The sequence below is a fragment of the Thermobia domestica genome, chromosome 5 (genome assembly GCF_964235325.1).
Source record: "Thermobia domestica chromosome 5, izTheDome1.hap1.1, whole genome shotgun sequence".
NCBI classification, from domain to species: domain Eukaryota; kingdom Metazoa; phylum Arthropoda; class Insecta; order Zygentoma; family Lepismatidae; genus Thermobia; species Thermobia domestica.
The window spans coordinates 250,368,577-250,396,362 of record NC_137458.1 but is presented as its reverse complement, the minus strand read 5'-3'; the positions used below and the strand labels follow the sequence as shown (position 1 = coordinate 250,396,362).

Genomic DNA, 27,786 nt, shown 5'->3' with positions numbered 1-27,786 from the left:
TACAGTAATAAAAATAACATTTATTTTCAATTATATACATGCATACATAGATAGAAACAGGATATATTTTTTTATATAAATTAGAGAATATATTAATAAACAACATTGATAATTTTGTTTATCACTATTAAAGGAAACGTTTACCATTAATGTTCTACTTTAACATAGAATGAATAAATAAATGTATTGCATTAGGACGAAAACATATATGAATATATGTAATATAGACATTTGTGTTGTCAGTATATACATGATGAACAATACTAAAGGAGGAAAATGTACTTAAAAAAGAAGTCAGAGTATGAATTACGAATAATTCAAATAATGCAAAATCACACCCATAGAGGGACACATATACAAATAAGATACATTCAAATTCGCAAACGTATTCATGCATTGATACTAAGCGGACAGTGAGAGGACGAATCCAGTGGCGGATCTAAAAAGTTAAAACTGGGGGCAGCCAGAACCCAGACTAATATAGGTTTATCATGAGTTTGCTAATAAACTTAGAAAAAATTATAAATAATAACTTAAATTATTTTGTCACTCAAAAAAAAAAACTGGGGGGCCTACACACTACTGGCCCCGGGCTAGATCAGCCTCTGGATAAATATTGTTTTATGTAGGGAAACAGACAAGGGCGCCGATTTCTCTGTAAATTTGGGGGGCCCATTCAGATGCAGAAGGTATATATATGAGGATTTTCAGATAAATTGCATTAAAATTATGCCAAATATTGTACATTCATAAATAAAATAGGGAGACCCACATGAGCTTTGGGGGGGGAGCCCGGGTCCCCAAGGATCGGCGCCCTTGGAGACAGACCAAATTACGTCCTTACGTTCTAACCAGGGGCGGATCCAATAATACTTCTGGGAGGCGGTGGGTTGTAATACTGCTACTTAGAGCTACTTTTAAGACCTCCAAATTCTGGGATAGTTTTTATTTATATATAAAATAAAAAAAGTTTCATCTTCTGGGGGCAATCGTCCCGATCGCTCCCCCTGGATCCGCCCCTGGTTCTAACAGACTATATGTAGAATGTTTGCAGCTCATCAGTAAGACTCTTATTCAACCTGATCAACTAACAACACGTACTAAATCAACTATGTCCTAGCACAAGGAAGAGTATATTATGTTTTATAAAGTTATTAGTAGATGGAATTAGTAGAGATTTCAGAACAAAACTCAATAACTCAAACTGAAAACTAGTCTCTACTCTAATATAAATGACTGAATCTTTTATACTTATAGTTAAGTATGTTACGAATCTGTATATCTGTCTATTACAATATGATAACTACATTTTCCTAATAATTCTCTGAAGTTATTACAAATAAGTTATGGACAGAATTAGTTATATATTTACTTCATAAGTCATAAATGAAACAATGATTTTCCATTAGTTTTAACGTAAAAGGAACTCGAAACGGATAATATCTCAGAAGCTAAATTGGTGATTCTCCTTTCGAATTGAAGCGGAGTTTGGGGTGGCCAATGGGGCCACCACCTGGCCACGTGCTTACCGGGGCTCAATGTTTTGAGTATGGTTCGTCCAAGAAGTAGATATAAAAGCACATCGCTATTTCTACCAGTACACTGGCCTCTTGGGGCCATCATTGGCCCTAGAGCACTTAACACCACCTCTGTTTTCGAATATTTGCAACGGTTTGATTCTGTTAATGCGCAGGTCAGCCTGTTTAAATGTTTTCTTAAAGTTCATGCACGTTTCTATTTTAAATTATTTATGTTTCCTACATATTTCTTTATTTTTAAAACGAGAACATGTTTGGTTTGCCCAATTCAAGAGAAAATAAATCAGATCATTATGAGCTAAATATGACTAGTGCTACGATGATGATGATGATTTTGAGTTTAGCGTCCCGTTCAACAGCGAGGCTATATGAGACGTGGACCTACTGATTAACGAGTGATTATCAGGATAATAAAAATAAAGTCTGGATTACCATATCATACTTTAAGTGTTTATCATCACTCAAACTCAGAATTTCAACATAAAACTAGCTTAATCACCCCCTCCGAACCTACAATAATAGTTTTATTTTTAAAAATCTTCTTCATAACAAGGTGTACATGCAGTGAGTTGCTAGTGTGGCGTAAATAAATATAGAAACAAAAAGGGATTTCGTTTCAAGAATAGAGGGACATGAAAGAAGCAAAACAAAATTCTGTTATGATACGTCGGTACAATAGTGAATCTAACTACACTATAGTGAAATCAAAATTGTTGCAAAAATTCAGAAGCACTACAAACAATTTGCCGAGATATGTTGTAAAAATTGTTTGCCATTGGATCAATTTCTATATCAGGGGCGTCATTTAGGGGGCACGGAGGGGCAATTGCACCCACTGAGTTTGATATTTATATAGATTTTATTAATAGAATAGTAGTATATAAATCAGTGAAAAACGCGTTATATCAAGGGGGCTTGCCTCCCCTCCCCGCAAGCAAACTCTGAAATAACGCTCCTGTTCTGTAAACTACTGAAATGTAGCTATTATAGTGTAATAGATGGATACACATTCACAATGTATTCAGAAATTGATTTAAATTTTTTTTTTTTTTTTTTTTTTGTTAGTTTGTTACGTAGTTTTAATGTGTTTTGAATCAACCACTAATACCATCTATTCATAGTCTTTGTAGATACAGTACTCCTTCACACTCGTGTGCTAATTCATAATTTTTAACTTTAAGTTGATAAGTGTGAAAAAGAGCTTTACTGATGAGCTCGAAAGGTTCCATATACATTGTATTAAAATTTTCTGATGAAGTTAATTAGGTTAGTATTTTTCTATACAATATATTTTTGCATATCTGATTGTGAAGACACCATTAACGTTATGCATAAGATTTTGGTAATTTTAAAATTGAAAGAATTTGAGAAGAACAAACTGGTTTCTGTTTTACTCCCAATAACCACATACAACAGTCTCCTTGTTTATGTTCGTACTAACACAGCGAATAGTCTTCAATAATTCATAACCAAAAGAAAGGAACTTTATACTTGTGTTTGTGTCTCCAGCGATAAGGTGAATGTTGTTGTTCTATTGCGTTTTCATCATGAGCTGATCGACTTGTTTTAGACATCACACCATCAATGTCAACACTCGAATCTGAATCTGAAAAGTAAAATACAGAAACGTTTTAAGTTTTATAAATATTTCGTTAAACTTGCATCATAATTGCTCTCCAAAGTTACCGTTGTCAAAGAAAACTCAAAGCACTAACAAGGAGACTTACGGAAGTGTCACTCACCGATCTGAATGAAACTTTGCATACTTGTAGAGCATCGAGAAATAATTGACACATTTTTTTTTTTCGGCAATGGTAAAGATTTAAGGGTAGAAACCACCCTTTGAACTTTTAGGCTGGTCTCCAAGCATAGACAGAAAACAATAATTTAATATAGAAGAAACACCCTTTGAACTTTTGGGCTGGTCTCCAAGCATAGACAGAAAACAATAATTTAATATAGAAGAAAACATACTGTCAGGAGGTTTTAGGACAGCTAAATCAGAATCTGACGTCAAAATTACAAATTTCAAAATGGCGAATCCAATATAGTGATTACAATTACAAAATGTTTTCTAGTTTGAAATTCTCTGCAATTAGCCAAGAACAATTATAGTTGGCAGGGGTTACTAGGAGAAGATTGCAGACGGATTTGAAACCCCTTTACTTTAACGGAATGCTTGATTAAAGTGAGTCTCTGCACCTCTGCCTATTCGGGGTGCTTTCCTCCCCTCACTATGTCAGAACTTCATATATCCTCAATTGTTATAATTATGAGTTTATTCAGAAAACGCTTCACAGTAATGCTATTTCGTTAAAAAAAAAAAAAAAAAAAGTGTATGATGCATAAACATTGTTTACACTAAGCTAACCTTATTACAGCAATAACTGACAAATCGCAAAATGCAGCACAATCTTCTTCCGATAACTGTTTTTGTATCACGCACATCTAATAAGGTTTGCAAATTTGGAAGAAGAAAACTGATTATGAATCAGTGATTTGGATCTAAATTATATTATTACGGAGATGTAAATTTATGTTATAGTTGTACAGTACAATATCAGTAATATGTCCACAGTCTAAAGATGAACACATCAAGAGGCTGAATTCAACCAGTTGTTCCTGCAGAATGTTTTTTTTTATTTTTTTTTATTTTGAGGCACTCTTATGTTCTTAAAATAGATTCAAAAGTTGATGAATTGTGACCACTCCATGAATCTAATAACAAAATAGACTTCGAATTAGAAATTGGGAGAAAAACCTCTTGAAACCATGATCTCACAAGATCTTATGTTAATTTTCGTGAATTCAACGCTTTCACAAGGATATTTTCAGATTTAAAGAGGTTGTTTCGGACTACAGGGCCAAATGTTCCGTACTTTCCTGCAAAATAATTAACCATGGTGATAACAAAACACCATTTTCAAAAGCTAAAGGCTGTACGGTGTAGCTACGAGTCATAGATTTATTGACTGTGCCAAACTTTCTACTGTTTGTGTCCCTGTAAACACTATAGTGAGAGGTGCAGAGACTCACTTTAATTAAGCATCCCATTAAAATAAATAGAGAAAAGAGGTTTCAAATTGGTCTGCAACTTCCTCGCAATAATCTCTGCCAACTAAAATTGTTCTTCGCTAACTGCAAAGAAAATCAAACCAGAAGATATTTTGTAATTGTAATCACTATATTGGATCCGCCATTTTGAAATTTGTAATTTTGACGTCAGATTCTGAATCAGCTATCCTAACCCCCCACCCTTGACAGTATGTTTTCTTCTAACTTAAATTATTTTTTTCGGTCTATGTTTAGAGACAATCCCTAACGTTCAAATGGTGGTTTCCACCCTTAAGTCTTCACCATTGCTGAAATAAAGAAAAAAATACGTGTCGATTATTTTTCGATGTTCTACAAGTATGCAAGTTTCATTCAAATCGGTGAGTGACACTTCCGTAAGTCTCCTTGTAAGAACATATTAATGAATGCAAACATTCGTTAATATTTTGAAGATTACTTCAGATGAGAGGTATCTTAGCTGCGCCTCGAAAAACCGCTTTGTCCAGAGCTCACAATCTTTCCAGGAGAAGTAAAAAAATGCTTTTTCTGATTATATCCATTATTAACAAGTGTCATTCTTGTTTTCCTAGCGTGAAAAAGCTATTATAAATTATTCATAAATAAGAAAATAAAAGGAGGTGCAATACGACTTTTTGCTCATATGAACAGCTTACTGCAAAAAGCAAACATGTCCACAATATTCATAATGTTTGCAGGAGAGAAAAAAAAACTGAAGAAAACTATTTTATGATATTTCCACTATAACATGAAAAATTGCAGGTGTAGCGATGCACATTGTTATTGAGGTGACAAGTGTCATTTCGGTGCTAAACGATCCATTTACCTATTACAAACCATTATCGTCACAAAAAAGGAACTGAGTAAATGTTGGACATACTATTCCTAACAATTCCTAATTCGTTTTCTATTCCTAGCATTTAACAATCTTCTCCGTTCCTCTTTAAAACCACATTTCCAAAATATTTAATTTTTTATTGTCACTTTATCGTAATATTCAAGTTTATGCCCCATAGATCACAGCACTCCACAGGAAACAAAATGATTCCTTTTTTAAAAAATTCTTTTTGCAACGCAAAATAGATTCTTTTCCTTCCTGGGCTTTTCGTTAATATCAGTCCTGCTTTAAAAAAACAAAAACAAAAAAAAAACTTGAAAATAATGAAAAATATTTAAAATATGGAGAGTGAACCGGGAATTATTTGAAACATGCTATTAAATAAACTAATAATCGTGAGAGAGGCAGTATCTATTAAATGCTATTAAATTAACCATTAACCGTGATCCAGGTAGTGTCTACAAAATGCTATTAAAATAAACTAATAACTACGAGCCAAGTAGTGTCTACAAAATTATATTAAATAAACTAACAATCGTGAGCCAGATGGTCTCTACAAAATGCTATTAAATAAACTAATGACCGTAAACAAGGTAGTGTCTGCAAAATGCTGTTTATTGTCTATACTCTAAATTGTTTTTGTGTTATTCACTAATATTCAAAAATAAAATAAAATAAATAAAATAAAATAAAAGTGGGGCTGAGCTTTGGGAAGAACTTTAAGTGCTTATTTCACAATTCATATTATTGCTTTTATTTTGTTTGTACTCCATGTCCTTAATAGTAATACTACCGATACCGAAAACTAGCTGTCTGTTTCATTTCTCACCTTTATCTTGTATATTTGTTACCGATCAGTTGGTCGATATCATAATTGTCTTTGTCTTTCGAATCTAACTAATAAATTGTACTGAGAGGATCTGACAGTCTAAACATAGTGAGAGTCTTTGCCTAAGCGTACGTTAATCTTATATATTTATTATTATTTTAATAATACTATACAAATAATTGTACCTTCTTCTATCTTTTCTGCGTTTTCAGTTTCTTCAACGTTAACCAATTCTATGTTCTTCTCGGCCTCTTCTGGTTTTTCCTCCTCTGTTGCTTGATTCCTGAAGGGTCTGAAGGGACGTAATCCAAAGAGCAATGCTGTTAAGTAATCATAGATTCCTACACTTGGTAGCACTGGACGCGGCGTCGTGGTTGTCGTAGTGAAAGTAAAGAATATTCGTGGACTTGACGAAGGCTTAGCAAAGCCAGCGCCCACCAGGAGGGCCAGCAGGAGGACCTTGAAAACCAGGAGAATTTTTCAGAATACTAAAGCTCAAGAAAGAGAAAGAAGAAAAAAGAACTAAATAATTACTGACTACTTGCTAAGAAAAAAATATTCGTATTTCTATATAAATAGATATGATAAGGGCCAGTCTAATGGGACTCGTCGAAAGCTAATACACTGAGATTGTAAGCCAAGAGGTATTTATCAATATCTTTTCATTGTTGTGGGGTAGATCAAGATTAAGAATTGTCGTTGTCGATGATGACTCTTATCTTCCTTCACGATAATGCTAGACCCCATACAGCCAATATAGTGTCGTCAGGACATCCTGTCAGATCCAACCTACCCTTTGGGTCCGCCTTACACTATTACAATATGTTTGAGATCTGAAGAAACGTTTCATTGGGATCCACTTCTGCTCGAACCAAGAAGTGCAAAAGAGAGTGCATTATGCTTCTCTAATATATTGGAAATGATTCTTAGAAAAGAATGTCACCTCGTATTTCAAATAAAGAAAAAACATGTTGCCAGTGATGAAAAGTATTGATTTGTGAGTGTACATTTCTTTCTTTTTAGCACTTTCGGCGAATTTCATAGAACTGACCCTTATAATTACATTACACATTAGTTCGAAATTTCCTCCATTTTTCTGTTTAACAAAATAGGAAAAAATACAGTTACAAATTAGTAATATATAGGAGGCGTGCTTTTTAAGTAAGTTCCGTTTTGAAATTCGGTCGCTGCAACGCTGCGGTCGGGATCCCACGTATGTTCGCTGTGTACCTACATATGTTGTCAAACCATAAAAGGGATTACGGAAACATTCGACCACGTTTACATTTTTTTTTGTGTGTGTGTGTGTGTGTGATTAGTTAAAATGCCTGCACCCATTGAAAATCTTGCCGACTGTGAAATATGCGCTGTAATTAGTTTCCTTAGTGCCAGCGACATGAAAGCGGCTGAAATTCATCGTCAGATTATGTGTATGGAGTAAACATTATAAGCAATAGGTTGGTACAGAAATTGATTAAAACTTTTAAAGATGGTCGTATGAATGTTCATGATGAGGAACGAAGTGGGCTATTTTGTGAATTCACTGAAAATTTGGTGCAGAAAGTTAACGAAAATCTGAAAGAAAATAGACGCTTTACGATTTCGTCTTATCTGGTACATTTCCTCACGCACATGTTTGAAGAAGTGTTCTGGAGAAGCATTTGAAGAACCCATCGGAGTGGTTAACGCCACGACGACGATGATAATATCAAAACAGCCGTCTTGCAGTAGTTGTCAAATCGGGCGGCAGACTTCTATGAGGGTGGTGTTCAAAAGCTTGCTGTATGATACAATAAATACCTTAATATTGGTGGAAATTACTATATAGAAAAATAGATTAAGCTATAGGCTTTCATGTAACAGTAAATTTGTTGAGAAAATATACTTTTTTCAAAATGGGTTTGTTTTTGTTTTCTTCTACGTCTTACTTAGAAAACACGCCTCGTATATTACTAATAAAACTAATAGAAAGTTGAACAACCAGTGGTAATCATGGGGTTGTTAACTAAATTGTATGTTTTCACTCGGAAGCTGCTGCTCGTACCCTAATAACCTTAGATTTGTAACACCACTGGTTCTTAATTAAATAGTTCTTGAGCCACAATATCAAAAGCAGAACTTTGAAGCGTAAATATCATTTTATTTTATACCTTCGTTTAATATACTTATTACAAGCAATTAACTTCTTAAATATCAATTCTCCTGATAACCCTGCAATCTAATAATCAACAATCTCACTTATTTATATTATTCTATCGTTTGGTAACTAAGGAGCACTAAAAACCTTTTTAATACAATTTTTCTTCTTCTTTACAAAATATGCTCCGTTGTCGCACCTCTGATCACCATTCTAAGATCGGTACAGGTAAATAATAATACAACATACCGTTGTATCTGGCGCCACGAACATGGATTTCATTTATTTATTAACAATAAATGAAAAGAATCCTGGACCGTACAAGTATACACATTTTGATCAGCCCTTGTATATACATAAAATTATATTTTACATCTGTATCATAAAATCAATCACATAATTAAGCATATTCTTTGGCCTTACATTGTAATATAAGTATCAAGGTACATCAACAGAAAAATAACAATAATAATACGGTCCACAATTTTTTGATTCATTGGACTATATTTACTATAATGTGCATAGTTTAATTCATGAAGATAAATATAATTGCACTGAATTAAATATAAATATGTTCTCTAATAGAATTGATCCAGATGTAAACACGGAATAAACATTCTACGTGAATATACATATAGATCGCATAAAGGGCTTAATGAGTAATTATAGTGTTGTGAACACAATAAAACAATATAGCATACTTTAACATTGAAGAAAATAATTGTTACACTAGAAAAATAGTTGAAGATAAAATAACATGAAGAAAAATACAATAAATAAGTTATATAATTATGAAATACGACGTTTATCTCGTTTTGAGATTGAGTTCCCTCTATTATACATAATTTATATTAATTTTACTTATGATCTCAGGAGGGACTACATTTTTAACTAAGTCCATTCATATCTTTCTAGTATTTTCGGTAGGTTGCCAAAATAATAAACTGAATAAAGAACACATTAACCATAGACATAAGCAAAGTCGATCTAAAACAAATCTGTCGGACGCCTTTTTAATGGTTCAAGTTATTCGTTCAAAGGGCGCAATTAAGGAACATTGTATTCCGCATTCTTGAGTAGAATCGGATCGATTGTATGCATACACAGAATTTGGATTTCTGTTATTATAATTGCTACCACCTATGAACCGACTTTGTGCATAATTACGATAATTGTTGTTACTTCGATTATAATTTCGGTGATTATTTCTGAAATTCCTATTATTATTTCTTCCATTAGGTTGAGTTGCGTTACCGGTATTATTTGGATTACACGCTCGTTCATTAAAACGACGATTGCCATTTCCTTGTGTGTTGGAGCAATTTCCATTCTGTACACTTATATTGCGAATATGAGCATAATTAATAGGATTGCGGCTAACATTACCCTGACCTCTGCTGGGATTTTTATTATTTTTCTGCATCAAATATTGACTCTCGAAGTTCTGCACTAACATGACCATATGACTGAAATTGACACATTGTGCAGACATTAGCATTTGTTGTAATCTAAACGGCAATAGTATGCGAATTGAAGCAATTATACGTGATTCCGGATGATTAGGATTTAGAGCTTTTAATTCGTTGTATGTCGATACTACAAATTCCGTAACATTTTTGTGACTTCGGGGATCGAAAACTTTGGTACGTAATAAAGCATCCCTGTTAGCAAGCATAAAGTCGTTTTCATAATTGGATAGTAGGGCCGCTTTAAAATCTGAATAAGCGTGGAGATTTTCTCGAATGGCTTTGAACCACGTTAAACATGGAGGTTGTAAGACGTGTGGAAGTATCTTCAGGAATTTTGATTCTTTGATTCCTATCAAGTCGCATTCGTCCTCGAACTTCTCGATAAATACCCGTGCAGGAATATCATCAGGTCCACCGCTAAATTTGGTCAATGACTTTACCTCGCAAAATCGCAAAGGTTTGTCATTATTATGAGATTTTGAATATTTACCGTAACATTTTGAATTCCTACGGGATGAATATTTCTTTCTTCTTCCAACTTCGGTACTTCCTTCACTATATCCCGAAGACTCACTATCCTCCAAAACTCGATGAGCTGTTGCTGGTTCTGGTTCCTAAAAAGGAGACTGATTTCTATAACCACCATCATGAGAGATTACTGGTTCTAATCCATTATACATAGCCTGATTTCTATGTGCACTGTGAGACTGATGTCTATGTCCACCGTCGTGCTCTTCCTTAGTAGTATGGTACCACTCTTGCAAACAATTCATATCCTCCCGGAGTTCTCGGATGTGAAAGGTGTGTTCGTTAATTACCGATTCCATGGCTTTGACTACATCCTGCATCTCAGTGTAATTTTGGGATATTCGTTCCATCTTTTGGTCATACTGCTTACATCTCGTGGAAATCTGTTCCTCCAATTGACCTTCTATTTTACGATGTAATTGATCCATTTTATCCTCCAGTCGTTCCTCAATTTTAAGTTGTAATTGCTTTAGGGAGTCCTCCAATTGTTGATGGGTTACATTCTGGAACTCCTCAAATTGTTGTTTGGTAACCATATTTTGCTGGAACTCCTCAAATTGTTGTTGGGTAACCATATTTTGCTGGAGTTGGTTCATTTGGCATGATATCTGTTTTAAAAGGTCGGTCACGGTATCAGCAGCCTGACTACCACTTTGCATAGGTCGGTCTTGTATACCTTCTGTTTCCGACATACCTCGATTTATTCGTTTACCGCTTCTTAATATAGTAACATAAATATTGGGCTCAATTGTGTCCGTTGTTACTGTACTTCAGAACGATACACTAACTCCCGGTATGAAGGCACCATTTAATTGTGTAACACCACTGGTTCTTAATTAAATAGTTCTTGAGCCACAATATCAAAAGCAGAACTTTGAAGCGTAAATATCATTTTATTTTATACCTTCGTTTAATATACTTATTACAAGCAATTAACTTCTTAAATATCAATTCTCCTGATAACCCTGCAATCTAATAATCAACAATCTCACTTATTTATATTATTCTATCGTTTGGTAACTAAGGAGCACTAAAAACCTTTTTAATACAATTTTTCTTCTTCTTTACAAAATATGCTCCGTTGTCGCACCTCTGATCACCATTCTAAGATCGGTACAGGTAAATAATAATACAACATACCGTTGTAGATTTATGGTTCGTACGTCACTGCCCTTACAATTAGTCACGACTCTGAACGATACCATATTAACACATGTCATGGACCCATAAATTAAAAAGGGAGAATCGGAGAAATGTTTCTGAAAATTTCCCTATAAATGACTTTTTTTTTTTAATTATGGGGTACTTTTAGGGTTAATTCACTCATGGTATGTCGTGTCCATGCTATTCCCATTTCATACTTCGTCTGTGCCACGGTGGCGACCATTTTACTTACACCATTTCCCGTTACTGCTTTCTACACCATTTCCCTTGGTTCTGGTCAACTTCGTGTCGCTTCATGTGCTCCGAAGAAAGCGAAAAGTTCACGGCTGAAAAGCCACGACCGGGCTGCTTTCTCTTCAAGCCGGCCTGTCGGGGAAAGGCATAATAGAGGTCTCGAGCCGACAAAGCATATATCACTTCGGGACCGGGCCGAGCTCGGGCCGTGAATTTTTAAATATACAACAATATTTCTCGGGCCTTTTCGGGTCTAACTTTGTAAATACTGTACAACGATATATATTATTTTTGGAAAACTTTTAAAGTACAACTGCAAAATTAAACCTCTAATTCCTGTAAATAAAAATACAATTTTGCGTTAATTATTAAGTTTCTATAATTCGGGCTCATTTGATTACCACACAAGCTCGGGCCTAAATGCTAAAACATATTTCGGACTCGAGTCGGGCCTCACATTGTAAATTCACGGGCCGGGCCGGCACGGGCTCGGACTAAAAATTCCGACCCGTGCAGACCTCTATGGCATGGGAACTGCAGGTCATATGTGAATTACAAATAGACAACCCAATGAATATTCAATGTAAAAGTCTGGAAAGAAACTTTGTGTATCACAGCACGGACTGGGTATAGCATGGAAAAGGTGCACTATGTGTGAATTAACCTTTCTCAGCATTCCGGGTTCAGGTAGGTGCGTAAAAAGTACCTGAAAAATACTGTGTATATCGTAGCTTATACACATGCCACTTTCACTGAAATAACCTTAGTACATAAGAACATAAAAGGAATTTTTGCAACTATATTGAGAAAAAAATAACAAACATTCAGGAAGTTTGTATTCATACTCTAATTATATATGTGCCTTAGATAAATGATTCGTACATCATCGTCTTTAGAATTACACAGGATATAGAACGATATCATAAGCATGTGTCACATTCCACAAATTCGGAAAATTTTCAATACGTTCTTCAATAAAGACTTTTTGGTTAATTTGGACGTCCTATCGTAGTGGTGTCATTTGGGGTAGGGAAGGGCAAAACTCTCCGATATAGGTATATGTTCGTGTTTTTCATTAATTAATTATATTATTATTGATTAAAAATGCATATTTCAAACTCCGGGAGACAATTGCCCCATCTCTCTAAAGGTCCAAATGACACCACTATCCTATCGGGACTCGAGTTTTAGGTCCATGCACAAAATGTACCTCAGAAAACACCACATCATATAATCCCTATATCATATGATATTTGCCACATTTAATTAAAGCATGATTAGTAGATACGAATTTTTTTTTATTTTTTGAAAAAAGTTGCACCAAGGACACCATATTTTGCAGCTAATTCAACTTGCAAAGAGAGAGAAAGTGCGGAAGAAAAAAATTGACAGACAATGTGTTTCCATATGTTAGGAATTTGGAACTATATTTCTGGGCTTTTGGCATATATAGTCATTTTAGCCTATCATGTATAAGTAATGAATTAATTCAGTAATGACATTATCCGGAGTAGTGGAGAGGCGACGTGAGACCATTTACGTTGGATACAATCCCGATACGCCCCTGGTGTAAGTGAGGAAAGCCCGGGAAAACCTTACGAACTTTCAACAGAGTGTCCCTCCGGCAATTGAACCTGTGATTGTTCTCACCAAAGATGAGAGCGTTATCGGCTATGGTATGCGGGACCACTGTTTGCATATATATAAAAGGTAGCACATATTTTTTTATAGTAAAAAAAGGGAAGGGCGTGTGGGCAGAAAATGCCTTGCAGTTTAATTAAGACCGGTTAAATAAGAACATAAAATCACACAAGGTTTAAGGTTGGTGTGAAGGGACATGTTGTGCCGATAGATATCACTACAGTCTTCGTATCTCTCTCATGTATATTTTACCTTTCACGAAAATTCACGATTTCTCTTACAAATTTCAACCTAAAGACTTCAAATTTTTAGAGAAGGAACTTTATAACCTATCGAAGGCAACAGTCCGTGCCGAATTTTTATTTAGAATTTTCTTCAGTGTTGAAATGGCTTGATTGTTGAAATGGATATTCAAACTTTTAACAATATAATTGTTTCAACAATGAAGAAAATTCCTTTCTGTCCTCACCCTTTTCTCCTGTCTTTTCTGACGTGACATCTCTTGCTGTATAGCGATCAATATTCGAATCGGTAGAGTGATAAGTGATTAGTCGAGGTCTATTCTTGGGAGCATGAACTCCTATCAGAGAAATCGTTCATTACTACTGATTTTGATGTTTGGTTGTCAATATTAAAATAAGAAATGGTATATTTCTACCACTTCAGGTTGCAATACAGAAATGAGAACGGAGATGGCACCTATTCTTTGGAACAACAAAAAGCCGTCACTTTCTATCTCTTACAGTGTTGCCACAGTCCTCGCTCTGGAGTGGGCTGAAAAATAGTACCAAATTGAAACAAAAAGGGCTGAATTCATTATTTTAAGCCAGTGAAATATATCGCTTTATAACACGAAACTAAAAGAGGTAAAGTTCTAGATCCCCCCCTCTTCCAAGAGTCCAAATCAAGAAAGTGCTCATTTTAAAAATTACTTTTTAAAACATCCAAATAGGAGGACACCGAACAATTGTGGAAGTAGATGAAACTTTTCTCGCGCGTAGGAAATATAGCAGAGGCCGTAAATTCATAGGAAAAACAGTTATGATATTCGGTATGTATTGTAAGGAAACCAAACGAGCTTCTATTTCAAAGTGACCAAAAAACCAAAACGGTATTATGGTCATATATAAAAAAAAATATATATAAAACAAGGAACATCTCTGTGTGTAAACAGTTATGTTATAACAAAATATTAAAATATAAATTATTGCAGCTTATTCTAGCGAATTTCACAACCGAAGGAGCACAATAGACACACAAAGTTTGTAGCGTTATGCGATGCAACGTCACAGAATGATTGCTCAACAGCATTTTTTAAAGAGCCCAGACACAAGTAACGTGAAATGTATGAAAAGTTTTACTGACACTTTTGAAAATGTGACAAATATTTGTTAAATGGTGCTGAATTGGGTAGAATTGTACCAAGTTTTTCACAAAAGGGACTGAAAGTACCAGCGTGGTACCAACGGGCCGATGAATGACAAAAAGGGCTGAATTTGGTACAATTGTACCAAGTGTGGCAACAGTGATCTCTTCTGTTTTTGGTCTAATGCCTGTGATGGCCTGAGATGGATTTTCTATTTTATTTTTTTAAATGCAATTTCAGTCCCATCTCAATGTGGACCGGCTGCAGGAAATAATGCCTTCTCTGGAGCCATGAGCATTCATTTAATTGTAGTTTCATTGGAAGATGGATATTATGATTTATTTATTTATTTATTGATACATTTGTCTATTATTCATAGACAAGAAGGTGATCTAGAACGACAGGTAATAGCTATATATTGTGAAATATATGACGACACAATATATATGGTGTTCTATGAGATTTCCTATAGACCCTACATATGCACGGTATCCTTTCTAAGTCTAAGAAGTAACAGTATCACATTATAAACCACATGAAGGAATTTGGTTCGTCACAGTGTACACAATGTAGAAATTGAAATTCTATTTCTTTGTTTATTTATTTATTTATTTTAGTGGCTCGCTCAGACGCCTGCCGCAATCTAAATGTAAATAATAGTCCGCGTTTCTACCTGCCCTCTGCCTATTAGGGATAGCCACATTTTTCTTTCCGAAAAATTAATTCTTCGAAAATGTTTTTTTTCATAAAACGGAAATCGAAACATTTTCTCAAAAAATAAAAAATCTCGAAAAATGGGAAGTAAAATGTTTTTGGAAAGCGAAAAACGAATGTTTTCGATAAACGAAAAATCATCAAAAAATGTAAAAAAGAAAATTCTTTCGAGAAACTGAAAATTTATCTCCAAAACGAAAAATCGAAAATGAAATTTCCGAAAATCGAAAAAGCAGGTTTTTCGAAAAAAGACCATGCCTATTGTCTATCTCTTCACACGCAAAAACTATGGTGTACTTGAGAGAAAACTTCACACGCAAGTACAAATTTAAATTACACTCTGCCTCCAGGCTCCCTTCAACAATTCCCTTTATCCACTATTTTTCACTCAAAAAATATAGTAATTTTACTATAAGTATTTAAGATTTACTAATGGTGTGATGATGCTTGCTCAGTAAATTTTGAAACCGAAAATGGTTGTACATTTATATTATTTCTAGTTTTAGTAGAGAGATTAGAGCGAAGATGGAATATATTTTTGGGACGCTTATTTGATTGCAGAAATCTGCTTCTTCCTAGCTATCACCGTTTTAACTCTATAACGGTCAACCTTAAAACCGGAAGTGATTGATTTCTGTCACTTCTGATTTGAATACCGTGTTAAGAGAGAAGATAATACTAAATTAGATGCTAAATTGATTTTCAAAAACAAAACATATCTCGCTATTTATAATCGTCTTTGCTGTATGTTCATCAATATTAAAATCAAAAGTTGCAGTGAATTTCTATCATTGGTGGTTTCAGTGGAGACTTCAAGATAGAGACGAAATATATTCTTGGGACGCTTAAACTATTACAGGAAACCGTTTTTCGTTATATATTACCGTTTTTTGCTCTATAGTCATCAATGTTAAAACCGGAAATGGCTGATTTCTACCATTTCCGGTGAATAGATCACCTTCACTAACGAACCTAATTCAAAACTTTCGACCTACTACAACCTGATCAAAGTTAATGGTGATCTATGAAATCGTACTGAGAAAAGAAGTATGTTGCATACGTAAAAACGTAGGTTACGTGCGTAAATCCTGTAGTTTTTTAACTTAACGTAGAGCTAACGAATAACTGAAAAAGTATAGTTTATACATACTTTCTGTATAAGTCTTCCAAATAAACGTACTTTCCGTATGAACGAAAGAACTATGTATATGCGGTCAGGATCTCATATACAGATGGAAGTATATAACATAGAACTGGCGTATGTAACATATGTATACGGATGTAATATACAAAAGACTGTTGATGTTAGACATCCTGCAACGGCATGATGGAAGATGTAAGCACTGAAATGGGCAGAGGGTGTGTAGCATATGGATAACGTGTGCTCCGTACTGATTTCTGTAGTAAATATAAAGATTCCGTATATTTGTACAATTTATCGCTGTCCGGATAACGGATTTTTCTGTGTTCTTTAAATATCGTGTCTCCTGGATAGATAGACTGACGAACGGACAGAAAGCACAAATATATAAAAGAAATTTGGTAACTTTATAGTGATTTCTTTTTTTTTTTTTTCAGTAATGATAGGCCTAATATTAAACCCTCTACTTTGCTAAACAATATATCTACACTTTATTTTAAGGTAATTTTTTTCTAGAAAGTCAATTACAAGTTTTTCGTAAACAAACTGAAGTTTCACTAATTTACTGCAATATCTTTCAATCATATCGGAAAGAATTAATTTTGAGGTCGCTGCTCTCAATAGATAAGATCATTTAAACAGAAACATATTGACACGTTTCTCTTGACATCACTAGCAATTAAGACGGGTTGAGAAAGACGCTAGATGCCGGTAGCAATTTGGAATCAAAGCAACGCACAAAGGAAGATTCTATCTTCGTTAAATCACATAAAGAAATAGAACTTTTATCACTGATACAAGTGTTACACAAATAGCGCTTGTGGTCAATGAACTAATTGGATTTCGTTAGTATTCATGTACATTTTCACAGCGTTTGCCAACACTGCGCTTTAAAAGTAATGATACAAAGGCTTACAAAGGTAATGACGAGTACTGAATACAGTCTCATGAAATCTTTTACTTTTATCTGTGTAATGATAGGCACAATTTTGTAAAATAAGTTTTGTTCTTAAAGAAAGTGTTTCGTTTCACGTTATAAAATTAACAAGTAGGTTTCCAGATTCAATTCTGAAACTCGAAGTAACACATCTATAATCGCCTGTTACAATCGAGGAATAAATTCGGAAGTGAAATTTATTCTTGCTACATGTTATCGTTTGTTTTTAACTATGGTGACCACTGTTGCAACCGGAAATCGCACACATTCATCTCTTCTGGTTTCGAATAGAAGAATACAGCTAAGCACAAAACTTGTTAGTTGGACGCCAAATCCATATTAAAAAGCCATTTTTCACTATCTCTTCCTGCTTTTCATCTGTAGAGATTAATATTAAAATCGTAAGTTGTACAAATTTTAATCATTTCCGGTTTTAGTAGAGATAAGTACCTAGTATTGCCCAAGAGACAGGGGCGGATCCAGGACGGACTTCTGGGGGGAGGGGGTTGTAATACTGCTACTTAGAGCTACTTTTAAGGGCTCCAAGTTCTAGGATGGGTAGTTTCCTCCTCTGGTGTGGGGGGGCAATCGCTCCGATCGATCCCCCTGGATCCACCCCTGCCAAGAGACAAGAAACTTCTCGCATGGTCTCAAGAATGAGATGAAAAATATCTTCTTAAACTCGGGACTAGACGAGTACTTTAACGAGTGTCGTGGACAACACTGGTTCACCCATATATTAGATCTGAAACTTAGTTTTACACGATTTATGCCACAAAAATTACAAATAAATTGATGAAGTGATTGTACGAACACAACGAAGAGTATACTTATCAACGTTTAAAGATACGTAAGTCATTACACGATACACACATGGTTTACATGTTATATCACATCTTTTGTGGACCTCTTGTGACGCAGAAGGATCTCGTAACGTAGATGTTATTGAAAAAAAAAACATATCAGAGTATACATTTTGTAAATATCTCTATAAGAACGAGATGATAAAAATTTCGAGAAGAGACGTAAAATGATTTCGAGAAGGGAAAACTTTATTCTTTGTCTCATCTCGTCTCTTTTGCAACAATACAGTTAACTTAGGATACTTGAGTCTTTGAATCAAGTTCCTCCTACCAATAAAATTATTGCTATATATTACCGTTTTTGCTTTTTGATGTTCAATGTTGAAACCGTAACTAGTTTCTTCCTACTACTTCAATTTTGAATAAATTGTTAAAGGTGGGGATGAGATGAAACCTATTTTGGGGCAGTGAATCGATTCCAGGAAATCATTTATCGGTAACTCTTACCATTTTTATTCTGATCTGTCTTAACAAAGAACAAATATGTTCAATAAGATTTCCTATACTTCAACATAATATAATTTGGGAGTCTAACATTTAGAAAAATATATCAAAATGTTTAAAAACATATTTAAAAAAGAAAACTTAGATCTTATTTACATTGACCTGTCAAAACATATGACTACCTACATAATATTTGATACATCCACTTTGTCTCCAGGACAAGAGCAATGCGATTTGGCATGGATGTAATGAGTCCATCCTGGAGGCATCTGTACATACCAGTCACCTAATGCCTCCAAGTATCACAATGGACTCATATCTGTCGTTAAATAGCATTCGATAGGTACTCAATTGAGTAAAGATAGGCGACTTTCGAGTTCATTTCAGCAATTCAAATTCATCATTGTGTTCCTCGAATCACTGCATTACAATGTAGGCTTTATGATAAGGGGCATTGTGCTGCTGAAAGATCCCATTAGTGGAAAAATGTTCGACATGCACGAGTGCATATGACCAGCAGTGACCTACCGATAGCTTAGAGCCAAAATGGTGCTCTCCATACGCACTAGTGGGCCCACGGATGACTATGTAGAGGGCTCTTAAATCACATTGGAGCCACTACTGATCTGTTGTCGTCCTACTGTGCACATCTTGTGAGCTATTACCTTCAATACGACGGATTCTGATTCGGCCATCGATGCGATGAAGGCAATATAATAATTTATCAGAGCATACAATGTTTTGCCATTGCTCGCGAACACCCGACAAATCGCGCTGTTCCCAAGATGTTCGTATCTTACCGTCTGACCACAATTTGACTCGTTCAAACTCTAACACATCACTGACCCGTCCCATTTTGAACACAAACACCACACTGACAGATCAAATGAAATCCCTTTCACCGTCTAGAAAGCAGTTCTGTTGTGTTCTGTGATTCTAATGTCAGCCCAACAACTTCGTTCAAAAAGTAGATGGTTGTAATAATGTTTTGGCTGGACAGTGTACATATAACTAGTAAGCTTTACTTCTGCATTGCACCTGAGAAATTGAATCACAACATATGCGCCTATTCCTATGCACATAGTGTCATTTTACCACCGTCACTTTTTCTTTTATTTCCCCAATAGTTTTGCAAAGTTTTTCATGTTAGAGTATTTATGCATGCGTTATAAAATATCAAAATATAATATGTAGGTTATTGAGAAATACCGTTGCATTGTATACATTTTATCCTATATAAACTGTGAAAAACATGCGTTGTAGTCAGTGGTAGAGCACCTATCTCTGATGTGGGAGGTTCCTGGTTCGATCCCCGTGTCAAGTAACATCGTATCCGTGAATTTTCTCGGGGGTACTTCCGTTTCCTCCCTTATTCTCATTCCACCAATTCTTCCATCATCATTCACTTGCCTTAATCATTCGTCTCCCTTAGCCTAAAGGGCACAACGTGGGACGTTAAACTGAATGATTTTTCTGGTAAACAATTTCAGATCTTCAGAATATACGACTGCCTAACAAAAATAGATAGCTATTTAAATAGTTAAGAAAATTAAACACAATTCGTTCCTCTTGATAACGTCCGTACGGTGTCTTTGTTAGAGCGCTCCTTGCTGCGATCCACACCCATACGAATTTGTGGTGGACAAACACTTGCCCGTGAACTTTCATATGTTCCTTCCATTTGCTCCCACACTCTCATCCCATTAATTCTTTTATGTACATTCACTTTCATTAACACTAGAAGACCGCATCGAAGATTGTAACGTTAAGTCCGCATGGGGTCAAATTCGACCCCACACTTAATTTCGCAGTAATTACGTTTGATTATTTATTTATTTCACACAGGGCGTTAAACTCAAATTCAAATTCAAATTATTTATTTCACTGATTTAGAGTTAATTAAAATATTTTAAATAATAGTAAGGCATCCATGCGCATAACCCATATACAAAATAACAAGTTTCTATAGATACTAACTTAGAAACAGATTCTTATAAGTATTTTACTGTGAAATCTGAAATAATATTCTACTAGAAAACATACTTTTGATTTTAAATCCTATTCCAGACCCATCCTTTTATTTATAACTCCAGGAAAATAAAAGGTGTTTGCATTTTTGAAAGTTTCGCGAAGTCCACTTGGGGTCTTTTGAGACTCTAGCACACAGTTTTTCATAAAGTTTGTATTTCTGTTTCTAAGTTTATTGCTTTGTTTGAATAAAAATTATAAAATTATAGACAGAAAACTCTCCAAAGCAAAGTCACAATAAAACAGAACAATAGAACTAACAGTGTAAGAAATATAATAAAATATGTTATGTTGGGGTCACAAAAGACCCCCAAGCGGACTTCTAGTGTTAAATATACGCCTACTTTATCCTAAATGACATTTCAGTGGGTTGTAGAAATTAGAAATTTCATGTCATTTTCATTCTTCCTGACAGCTCCAGTTGATTCCTGATTATCTCTTCAGTTATTTGTTCTATTTTTTTCTTTTTTAATTAGACTAAATTTTATTCCTAGTTTGGTTGAAAGAATGAGTCCTGAAAGTCAGGGAGTAAAAGTGAGGGGATTGCAAAGGGACGTCGTTCCCCCACTTCCAAATATATTTATAGCGTCCTCTCACTTCCTAAAAATTACAATAGGCAAAGATAGGCACGGATTACAATAGGATATATGCATTTTCCTTTTTTAAAAAAAAATGAAAAATTGGAACTTCTAAGGGTCCAAAATAGAGATCATGTCTGGATAAAGAAAGTCATGTGTGGTGTGACGTCATGCGACCCGCTACCTTTTCAGATCCACTTTAACCCCTGCTAAAAGTAAAACAAAGTTTGTTCGTGCACGAACATAGTGTTACCATATCACTACTAACGGAAAAAATGAAATGAAATCTTTGAGTTTTACATCCCACGGTTATGCCGGTTAGGCTAAAGGAGACGGTGATAATGAGTAATGAATGAAAATGGTGGAATGAACGAAGTTGGAGGAAACGGGAGAGCCCCGAGATAGCCCACGCACACGGTGTTTGTCCACCACAAAGTTCGCTTGGCGAGAGCTAGGATCGAACCCGGAACCCCAAGCACTGAGCCACCGCGGCCCCCACACTACTAACGAATCTAGAAGGATTGTTTCGAGATTTGTTTCGAAGGATTGCGAATCGCATTTGCGTAACCAGCATGTTTCGCTATGGGGACCATGGGTCCTTATTTCTGAGAATTAAATCAACGATTACAGTTTGAGCTCCTACTCCAACAGTATTCAGAGAAAGGAAACAGGTTCCACGGTGACCTGCTCCATCTTTAGTTATGCATATGGCGGATCGCCTCCTGAATAATGAACGTAGCTCGGATTATGGAGTTTAACTCAAAACAAGATTAGGAATTAGATTTCTGGGCTTTCGGCAGACATGGCCATGTTAGCCTGTGACGTATGAGAGATGATATCTCTTGGCGATTGCACTGTCCGCAGAATTGAAAGAAGTAATGAATGGGGAAGGAAAGAAGCGTCCTGAAATTTTTGTTATGTAGTATTCCTGTTGTGATTGAGGAAAACATCTCTCAGGATGGCTGCTCTGCAGAAGTTTTTATACTTTTTCGACGGAGTGTCCCCACCGAAAATCGAACAACCAGGAACTTAAAATAAACTAGTGCAACATTGTACGAGGGAATTCTAAACTTGCAATAGTTGAAAGGGAGACGCGTGACTCTGTGTATCTCAAAAGCAACTCATCTTCGAAGAAAAGAGAGCTTTTAGGAGGGTCGGTCGACCCCAGAGCCCTACCCGTCAGTCGGCGAGTGCATATGACAGACTATAAGAAATTGAATTTTTAAAAATTTTTACCAAAATATAATTTATTTCTCGAAAAATCTCTTAACGGCATAGAAAGAAAATATGATGTTTACAACTAAACTTTTATAATATGTTTGACGGCTATATTGTTTCTTGACTTTTCACTTGTGTGTTATATTTCCGTGGAGATAAAACATTACAACAATATGTATCAATATTAACAATTATTTGTCGTACAACAGTTTTCTGTACACGCAAATAATATATTTCTGGTCGCCACTGACGACTAGAAATTTAAGAGCTGACGACAAATGTTCAGTAGGAATGGTTTCTGCCTAAACTCACAGAGCTGCGCAGTTTCCGTTTCGCACGAAAATAATTATCACCGAGTGAGAGAAAACATGGAATATGAAGTCTGCACAACGGACGTGGAAAGAGAAGAATATATATTTTTGTTTTTTTTCATTGACGTTGAATGAGACACTGTAAAAAAAATTACAGTGAAAACTTCATTACGAGATTCCCAAATTTGCTTCCAATTGCTACATTTTGTTCAGCTTTACCTGTGAGTACAGCTTCATGTGGGAGAGACTTCAGCAGTGTCAACAGAGTGAAGACTGGCTATAGGAACTCACTGAAGACTTATGTAAACTGCATAACTTGCCGACAATTCCCATCAATGGCCCTTCAATTAAGAACTTTGAACCGAAAACTGCAATCGACCACTGGTACTTCAATGCAGAGAGAGAGCGTTACACAAACGTGAAGTCTTAAAAGTTAAGATATTTTATAACATGCATATGAATTGTCAAATTCATTGTTGATTATCCTGAATCTAATTGTCTGCTTTTGAAATTTTATTTCTGGTTTTGAGATCTTTTTTGTCAAACCAAAAGCCGCAGGGTGGAGGGCAGAAGACCTCTCATAATTCGTACGTGAGAGATACTGACTACTATTATTTTTGGATTGGTGAGTGCGTTTGTCTTTACAGGGCCGGATCCAGGATTTTCTGAGGTGGGTGCACAAATTACAGCCAGTACACTTGAATTAAATTAGAGTTTTTAAATACCTCGAAACATCTGTGGCGGGAATGAGGAGTTGCCCTGGAAATGCTGAGTATCTGCTCTCGATGAATCCTTTCGCTTCAACCTTCACAAAATTGACTGAAACTATTGATTTCTCAAAACTCACAGCTAGTTTCTCACTTTAAATAGAGTATATTTACAACGAAGAGGGTGGTGGTGCATGTGCACCTTTCCACCCCCTTAATCCGAGCCTGTATATATATATATATATATATATATATATATATATATATATATATATATATATATATATATATATATATATATATATATATATATATATATATATATATTTTCATTTTTAAGAAAATGAAAAACGGAACCTTCTAATTGCTCAAAATAGAGGCCATGTCTGGATGAAGAAAGTTATGTGTGGTAATCCTATATCTAAGCTGTTTCTAGAAGATTTAGAGTACATTTTCAAGGCCACTCGAGTACTCGATATAATAATAATAATAATAATAATAATAATAATAATAATAATAATAATAATAATAATAATAATAATAATAATTATACAATATTATTAGAGTTTAACGGTAAAAATAAAAGCCCAATAGCATGAAAGATCCACTACTCAATGAACGGAGTAAAATGATAGATCTATAGTGTTATTTTCTGATGCGCAATATTTGAGAAAATTGAATAAATGTGAAAAGAAAAAAAAAGATGCTGCACGATTTTTAAAGGCAAAACTGATACTAAACTAATCAAATATTTAATTCTGATACTAGTAAGATGGCATGATAGAGTATAGTTAATGAAATACAGACCAAAAATTGTGTTTAACTCTTAATTAAATGAAATGAGATCTTTAAGTTTTATGACCCACGGTTATGCCGGCTGGGCTAAAGGAGACCGTGATGATGAGAAATGAAGGAAATGGTGTAATGAAGAAAGTGAGAGGAAACGGTAAAGCCCTGAGTAAACCCTCAAACATGGTGTTCATCCATCACAAAGTTCACTAGGATCGAGTTGGAATCGAACCAAGGATTCTATACACCAGAGATGAACGCTCTAACGCTGAGCCACCGCTTGTTTAACTCTTATTTTTTATAATTGTTTAAATATCCAATCACATCAAGTTGTACAAAATGACATATATGTACTTAAGGATAAATTCTCATGAGTGGTTTCCGAGAAAATCAAAGGGGAAAAAACGAACTTTTAATGGCATTAAAGAGTTTGCAGTATTCTGTGAAGCTTAATGGCGTGTTTACCAAGTACTGAACCCTCCCAAAAATCTTCCTAACTCAACACACATTTGTACAATTCCTTAATAAAACTACTTGTATTCGTTTAACAGGGAAATGATTGATGTAGTATGAACATTTGATTTTATACTTTATCTGCACTCTTTCTCTTTTAAAAACACACTAGTTTTTAAAAAATATAAATGAAGGTATTTTACAGTTAATTACCGTCTTTTCGGTTACAGTATAATACCCGTACAATACTATTTAGACATACTAGCTTCTAGTATTAAATCCCCCCCCCCCCTTCCAAAACCTTGGACCTATCTCAACAAAAAATTCTGAGTGCACACCTGGCTGAGTTAGAATATTTATTTCATTATGTACACCCCGAGACGTATTTACGATTTTGTTTCGGGGGGACTTTGTTAACTTTCGGGGGAGGGGGCTTTGCCAACTTTCGTGGGAGGGGGCTTTGCCTGAAAATGTGGAAATTCTGCAAGATATTTCATATACTTTACTATAGTAAGTAAGATTTCGGGGGGGGGGGGGCTTAAGCCCGGAATCCTCCCTAAATACGCCACTGTGTACACCATACAGGTATTTACATCATTCAAATAGCAGATTGTATTTATTGTTGTTTGATTTCAACCAATAATGAGTGTTCGTAGGTTTCCTTAAGAAAATTTCCCTCGACTGACAAAATTTTCCCTTTTCTTATCAAATTTTTCCCTTTTCTTATCAATTTTTCCCTTTTCTTATCAAATTTTTCCCTAGTATGTTTAGTGCCCAATGTTTCGTAGATTATTAAGTGCCAGCCACATTTGTTTTGTTCATTTGCATTTTGCTTCTATTTTTTCCTTTTTCCTTTTTTTTTTTGTACAAAAAATACACATACACTCAGCTAACAATTGGTGCAAATTATACTACTTTGAACAGAAACACACACACACACATTAACCGAGGCTAGTATACATTGTTTAATTAGTAACCAATATTTCGTAGATTTGACTGTTTAGAGCTCTGCTTTCTAGTTCTGTTGAAATTGCGACTCTTAAACAAAACATAATACATATTGTTCATTGGTCTAAACGTTAACTATCAACATCTTAGACAGAGGTGCCCACAAGGGGGGGCTATGACGCAAACTGCGTCATTGAAATATTTGGGGGGGTTACAAATCTATATAAATATGTTTGAGGGGGTGTAAAAATTAATCGAAAAGATTTTTTTTTCATGGAAGAACACCTATGGATAGACAATTGCGGGGGGGGTGCGTCATGGACATAAGGGGGGGTGGGCACCACTGTCTTAGACAAATGTTTTGCAATATAACTAGCGTTTATCGAAAGAGAGAGAGAGAAAGAAACGTCCGATTATAATACATATTTTAATCGATACATCTTACTGAGCTGAACAGAGTGACAAGGAGACTAAATCATCGTTCGTAGTTTTAGAAAAATCGGAAAAAACAAATGTTTTTGAAAATCTAGAAGTTGATGCTGCCCCATAACCAATCCACTTACTAAAATGAAACTCAATTGCGTTTGCAAGGAGACTTTCCGGGTTAGAACCCCCCATACCCTTCTTAAACAAAACATTATACAAAAACAAACCTTTACTATAATAAGACGTGTTTACAAAAGCCTGAAATAATAAGATTTTTGAGGTTTGAACCTCCCTTGATGAATTTCTGCGTACGCCACTAATGAAATTGTTATTGGAGTATAAATTAATTAAGCTTTACGTTATGATGCCTTAAGACGACAGTTTACAGTATGATTTAGCGAGATATAATCCAGAATTGGATTAACTTTTAAAGTTTTAACTTTTGTATAACTATTGTCCATAAATCATGAATATATGAACCTTTAGATGACAGCAAACTGAACAAGCTGAGATACTCAAGGGTGACTACTCATGCGTAGTTTATAAGAAACTCAAGAAAACAAACTCATTTTTACGGCACTAAAGAGAGTATGTTGTTTGCCGTCAGACAGAGCGGTGACTGAATTTATTGTTTGATTTCTCCTATCAGTAATGAATTTATTGCTATTTGATTTCTCTTATCAGTAATGGATTTATTGTTTTTTTAATTTTTCCTATCAGAAATTAATTTATTGTTGTTTGATATCTCCTATCAGTAATGAATTTATTATTCTTTGATTTCTCCTATCAGTAATGAATTTATTTTTTTTTTTATTTCTCCTATCAATAATGAATTCATTGTTGTTTGCTTTCTGCCATCAGTAATGGATGTATTTCTTTTATCTCTCCTATCAGTAATGAATTTATTATTTTTTTATTTCTCCTGTCAGTAATGAATTTATTGTCGTTTGATTTCTCCTATCAGTAATACACACGCACACACACGCTCTTAACAGTAATAATACACCCTCTTACACATATTCCTAACAGCATAACATTAACTATATTGCAAAGATAATAAGAAATTCTTTTCTAGTTTGTTCTTTCCAGAGATTCTCTAAATAAGGAAGAACTTAATCTGGTCATCTTAGTTTAAAAACACACACACACACACACTTCAGAACCAAAACATGAGTATAAATTTATAATTATTTATATATGTTATATAAGCCTGTATTATAATATAGAAAAAATCTTCTATTGTTACTTACCAACCGCATGTCCTTCTCTGATAGAAACCACAATATCCTGTGCCAATGACCTTGTTAATTGTACTTTTATAACCTTTGCATGGTCCGTTACAGATCATCTGAGCGACGCACGCCAAATGCAGAAATATTTCGAGTAGCGGTTTTAAGGCGCCAATTAAGCATA

At 34.9% G+C, this 27,786-nt stretch overlaps 1 protein-coding gene across 1 annotated transcript; it reads right to left on the bottom strand.

Annotated features, from left to right (window-relative positions):
* On the bottom strand, nt 1-27,786 carry LOC145686535 (uncharacterized). Its single transcript, XM_081759973.1, has 3 exons — nt 27,624-27,786; nt 6,463-6,736; nt 1-3,144 (listed from the first exon to the last, which is right to left on the bottom strand). The coding sequence occupies exons 1-3, from the start codon at nt 27,630-27,632 to the stop codon at nt 3,002-3,004; spliced, it is 426 nt and encodes a 141-aa protein (XP_081616099.1). The 5' UTR covers nt 27,633-27,786; the 3' UTR covers nt 1-3,001.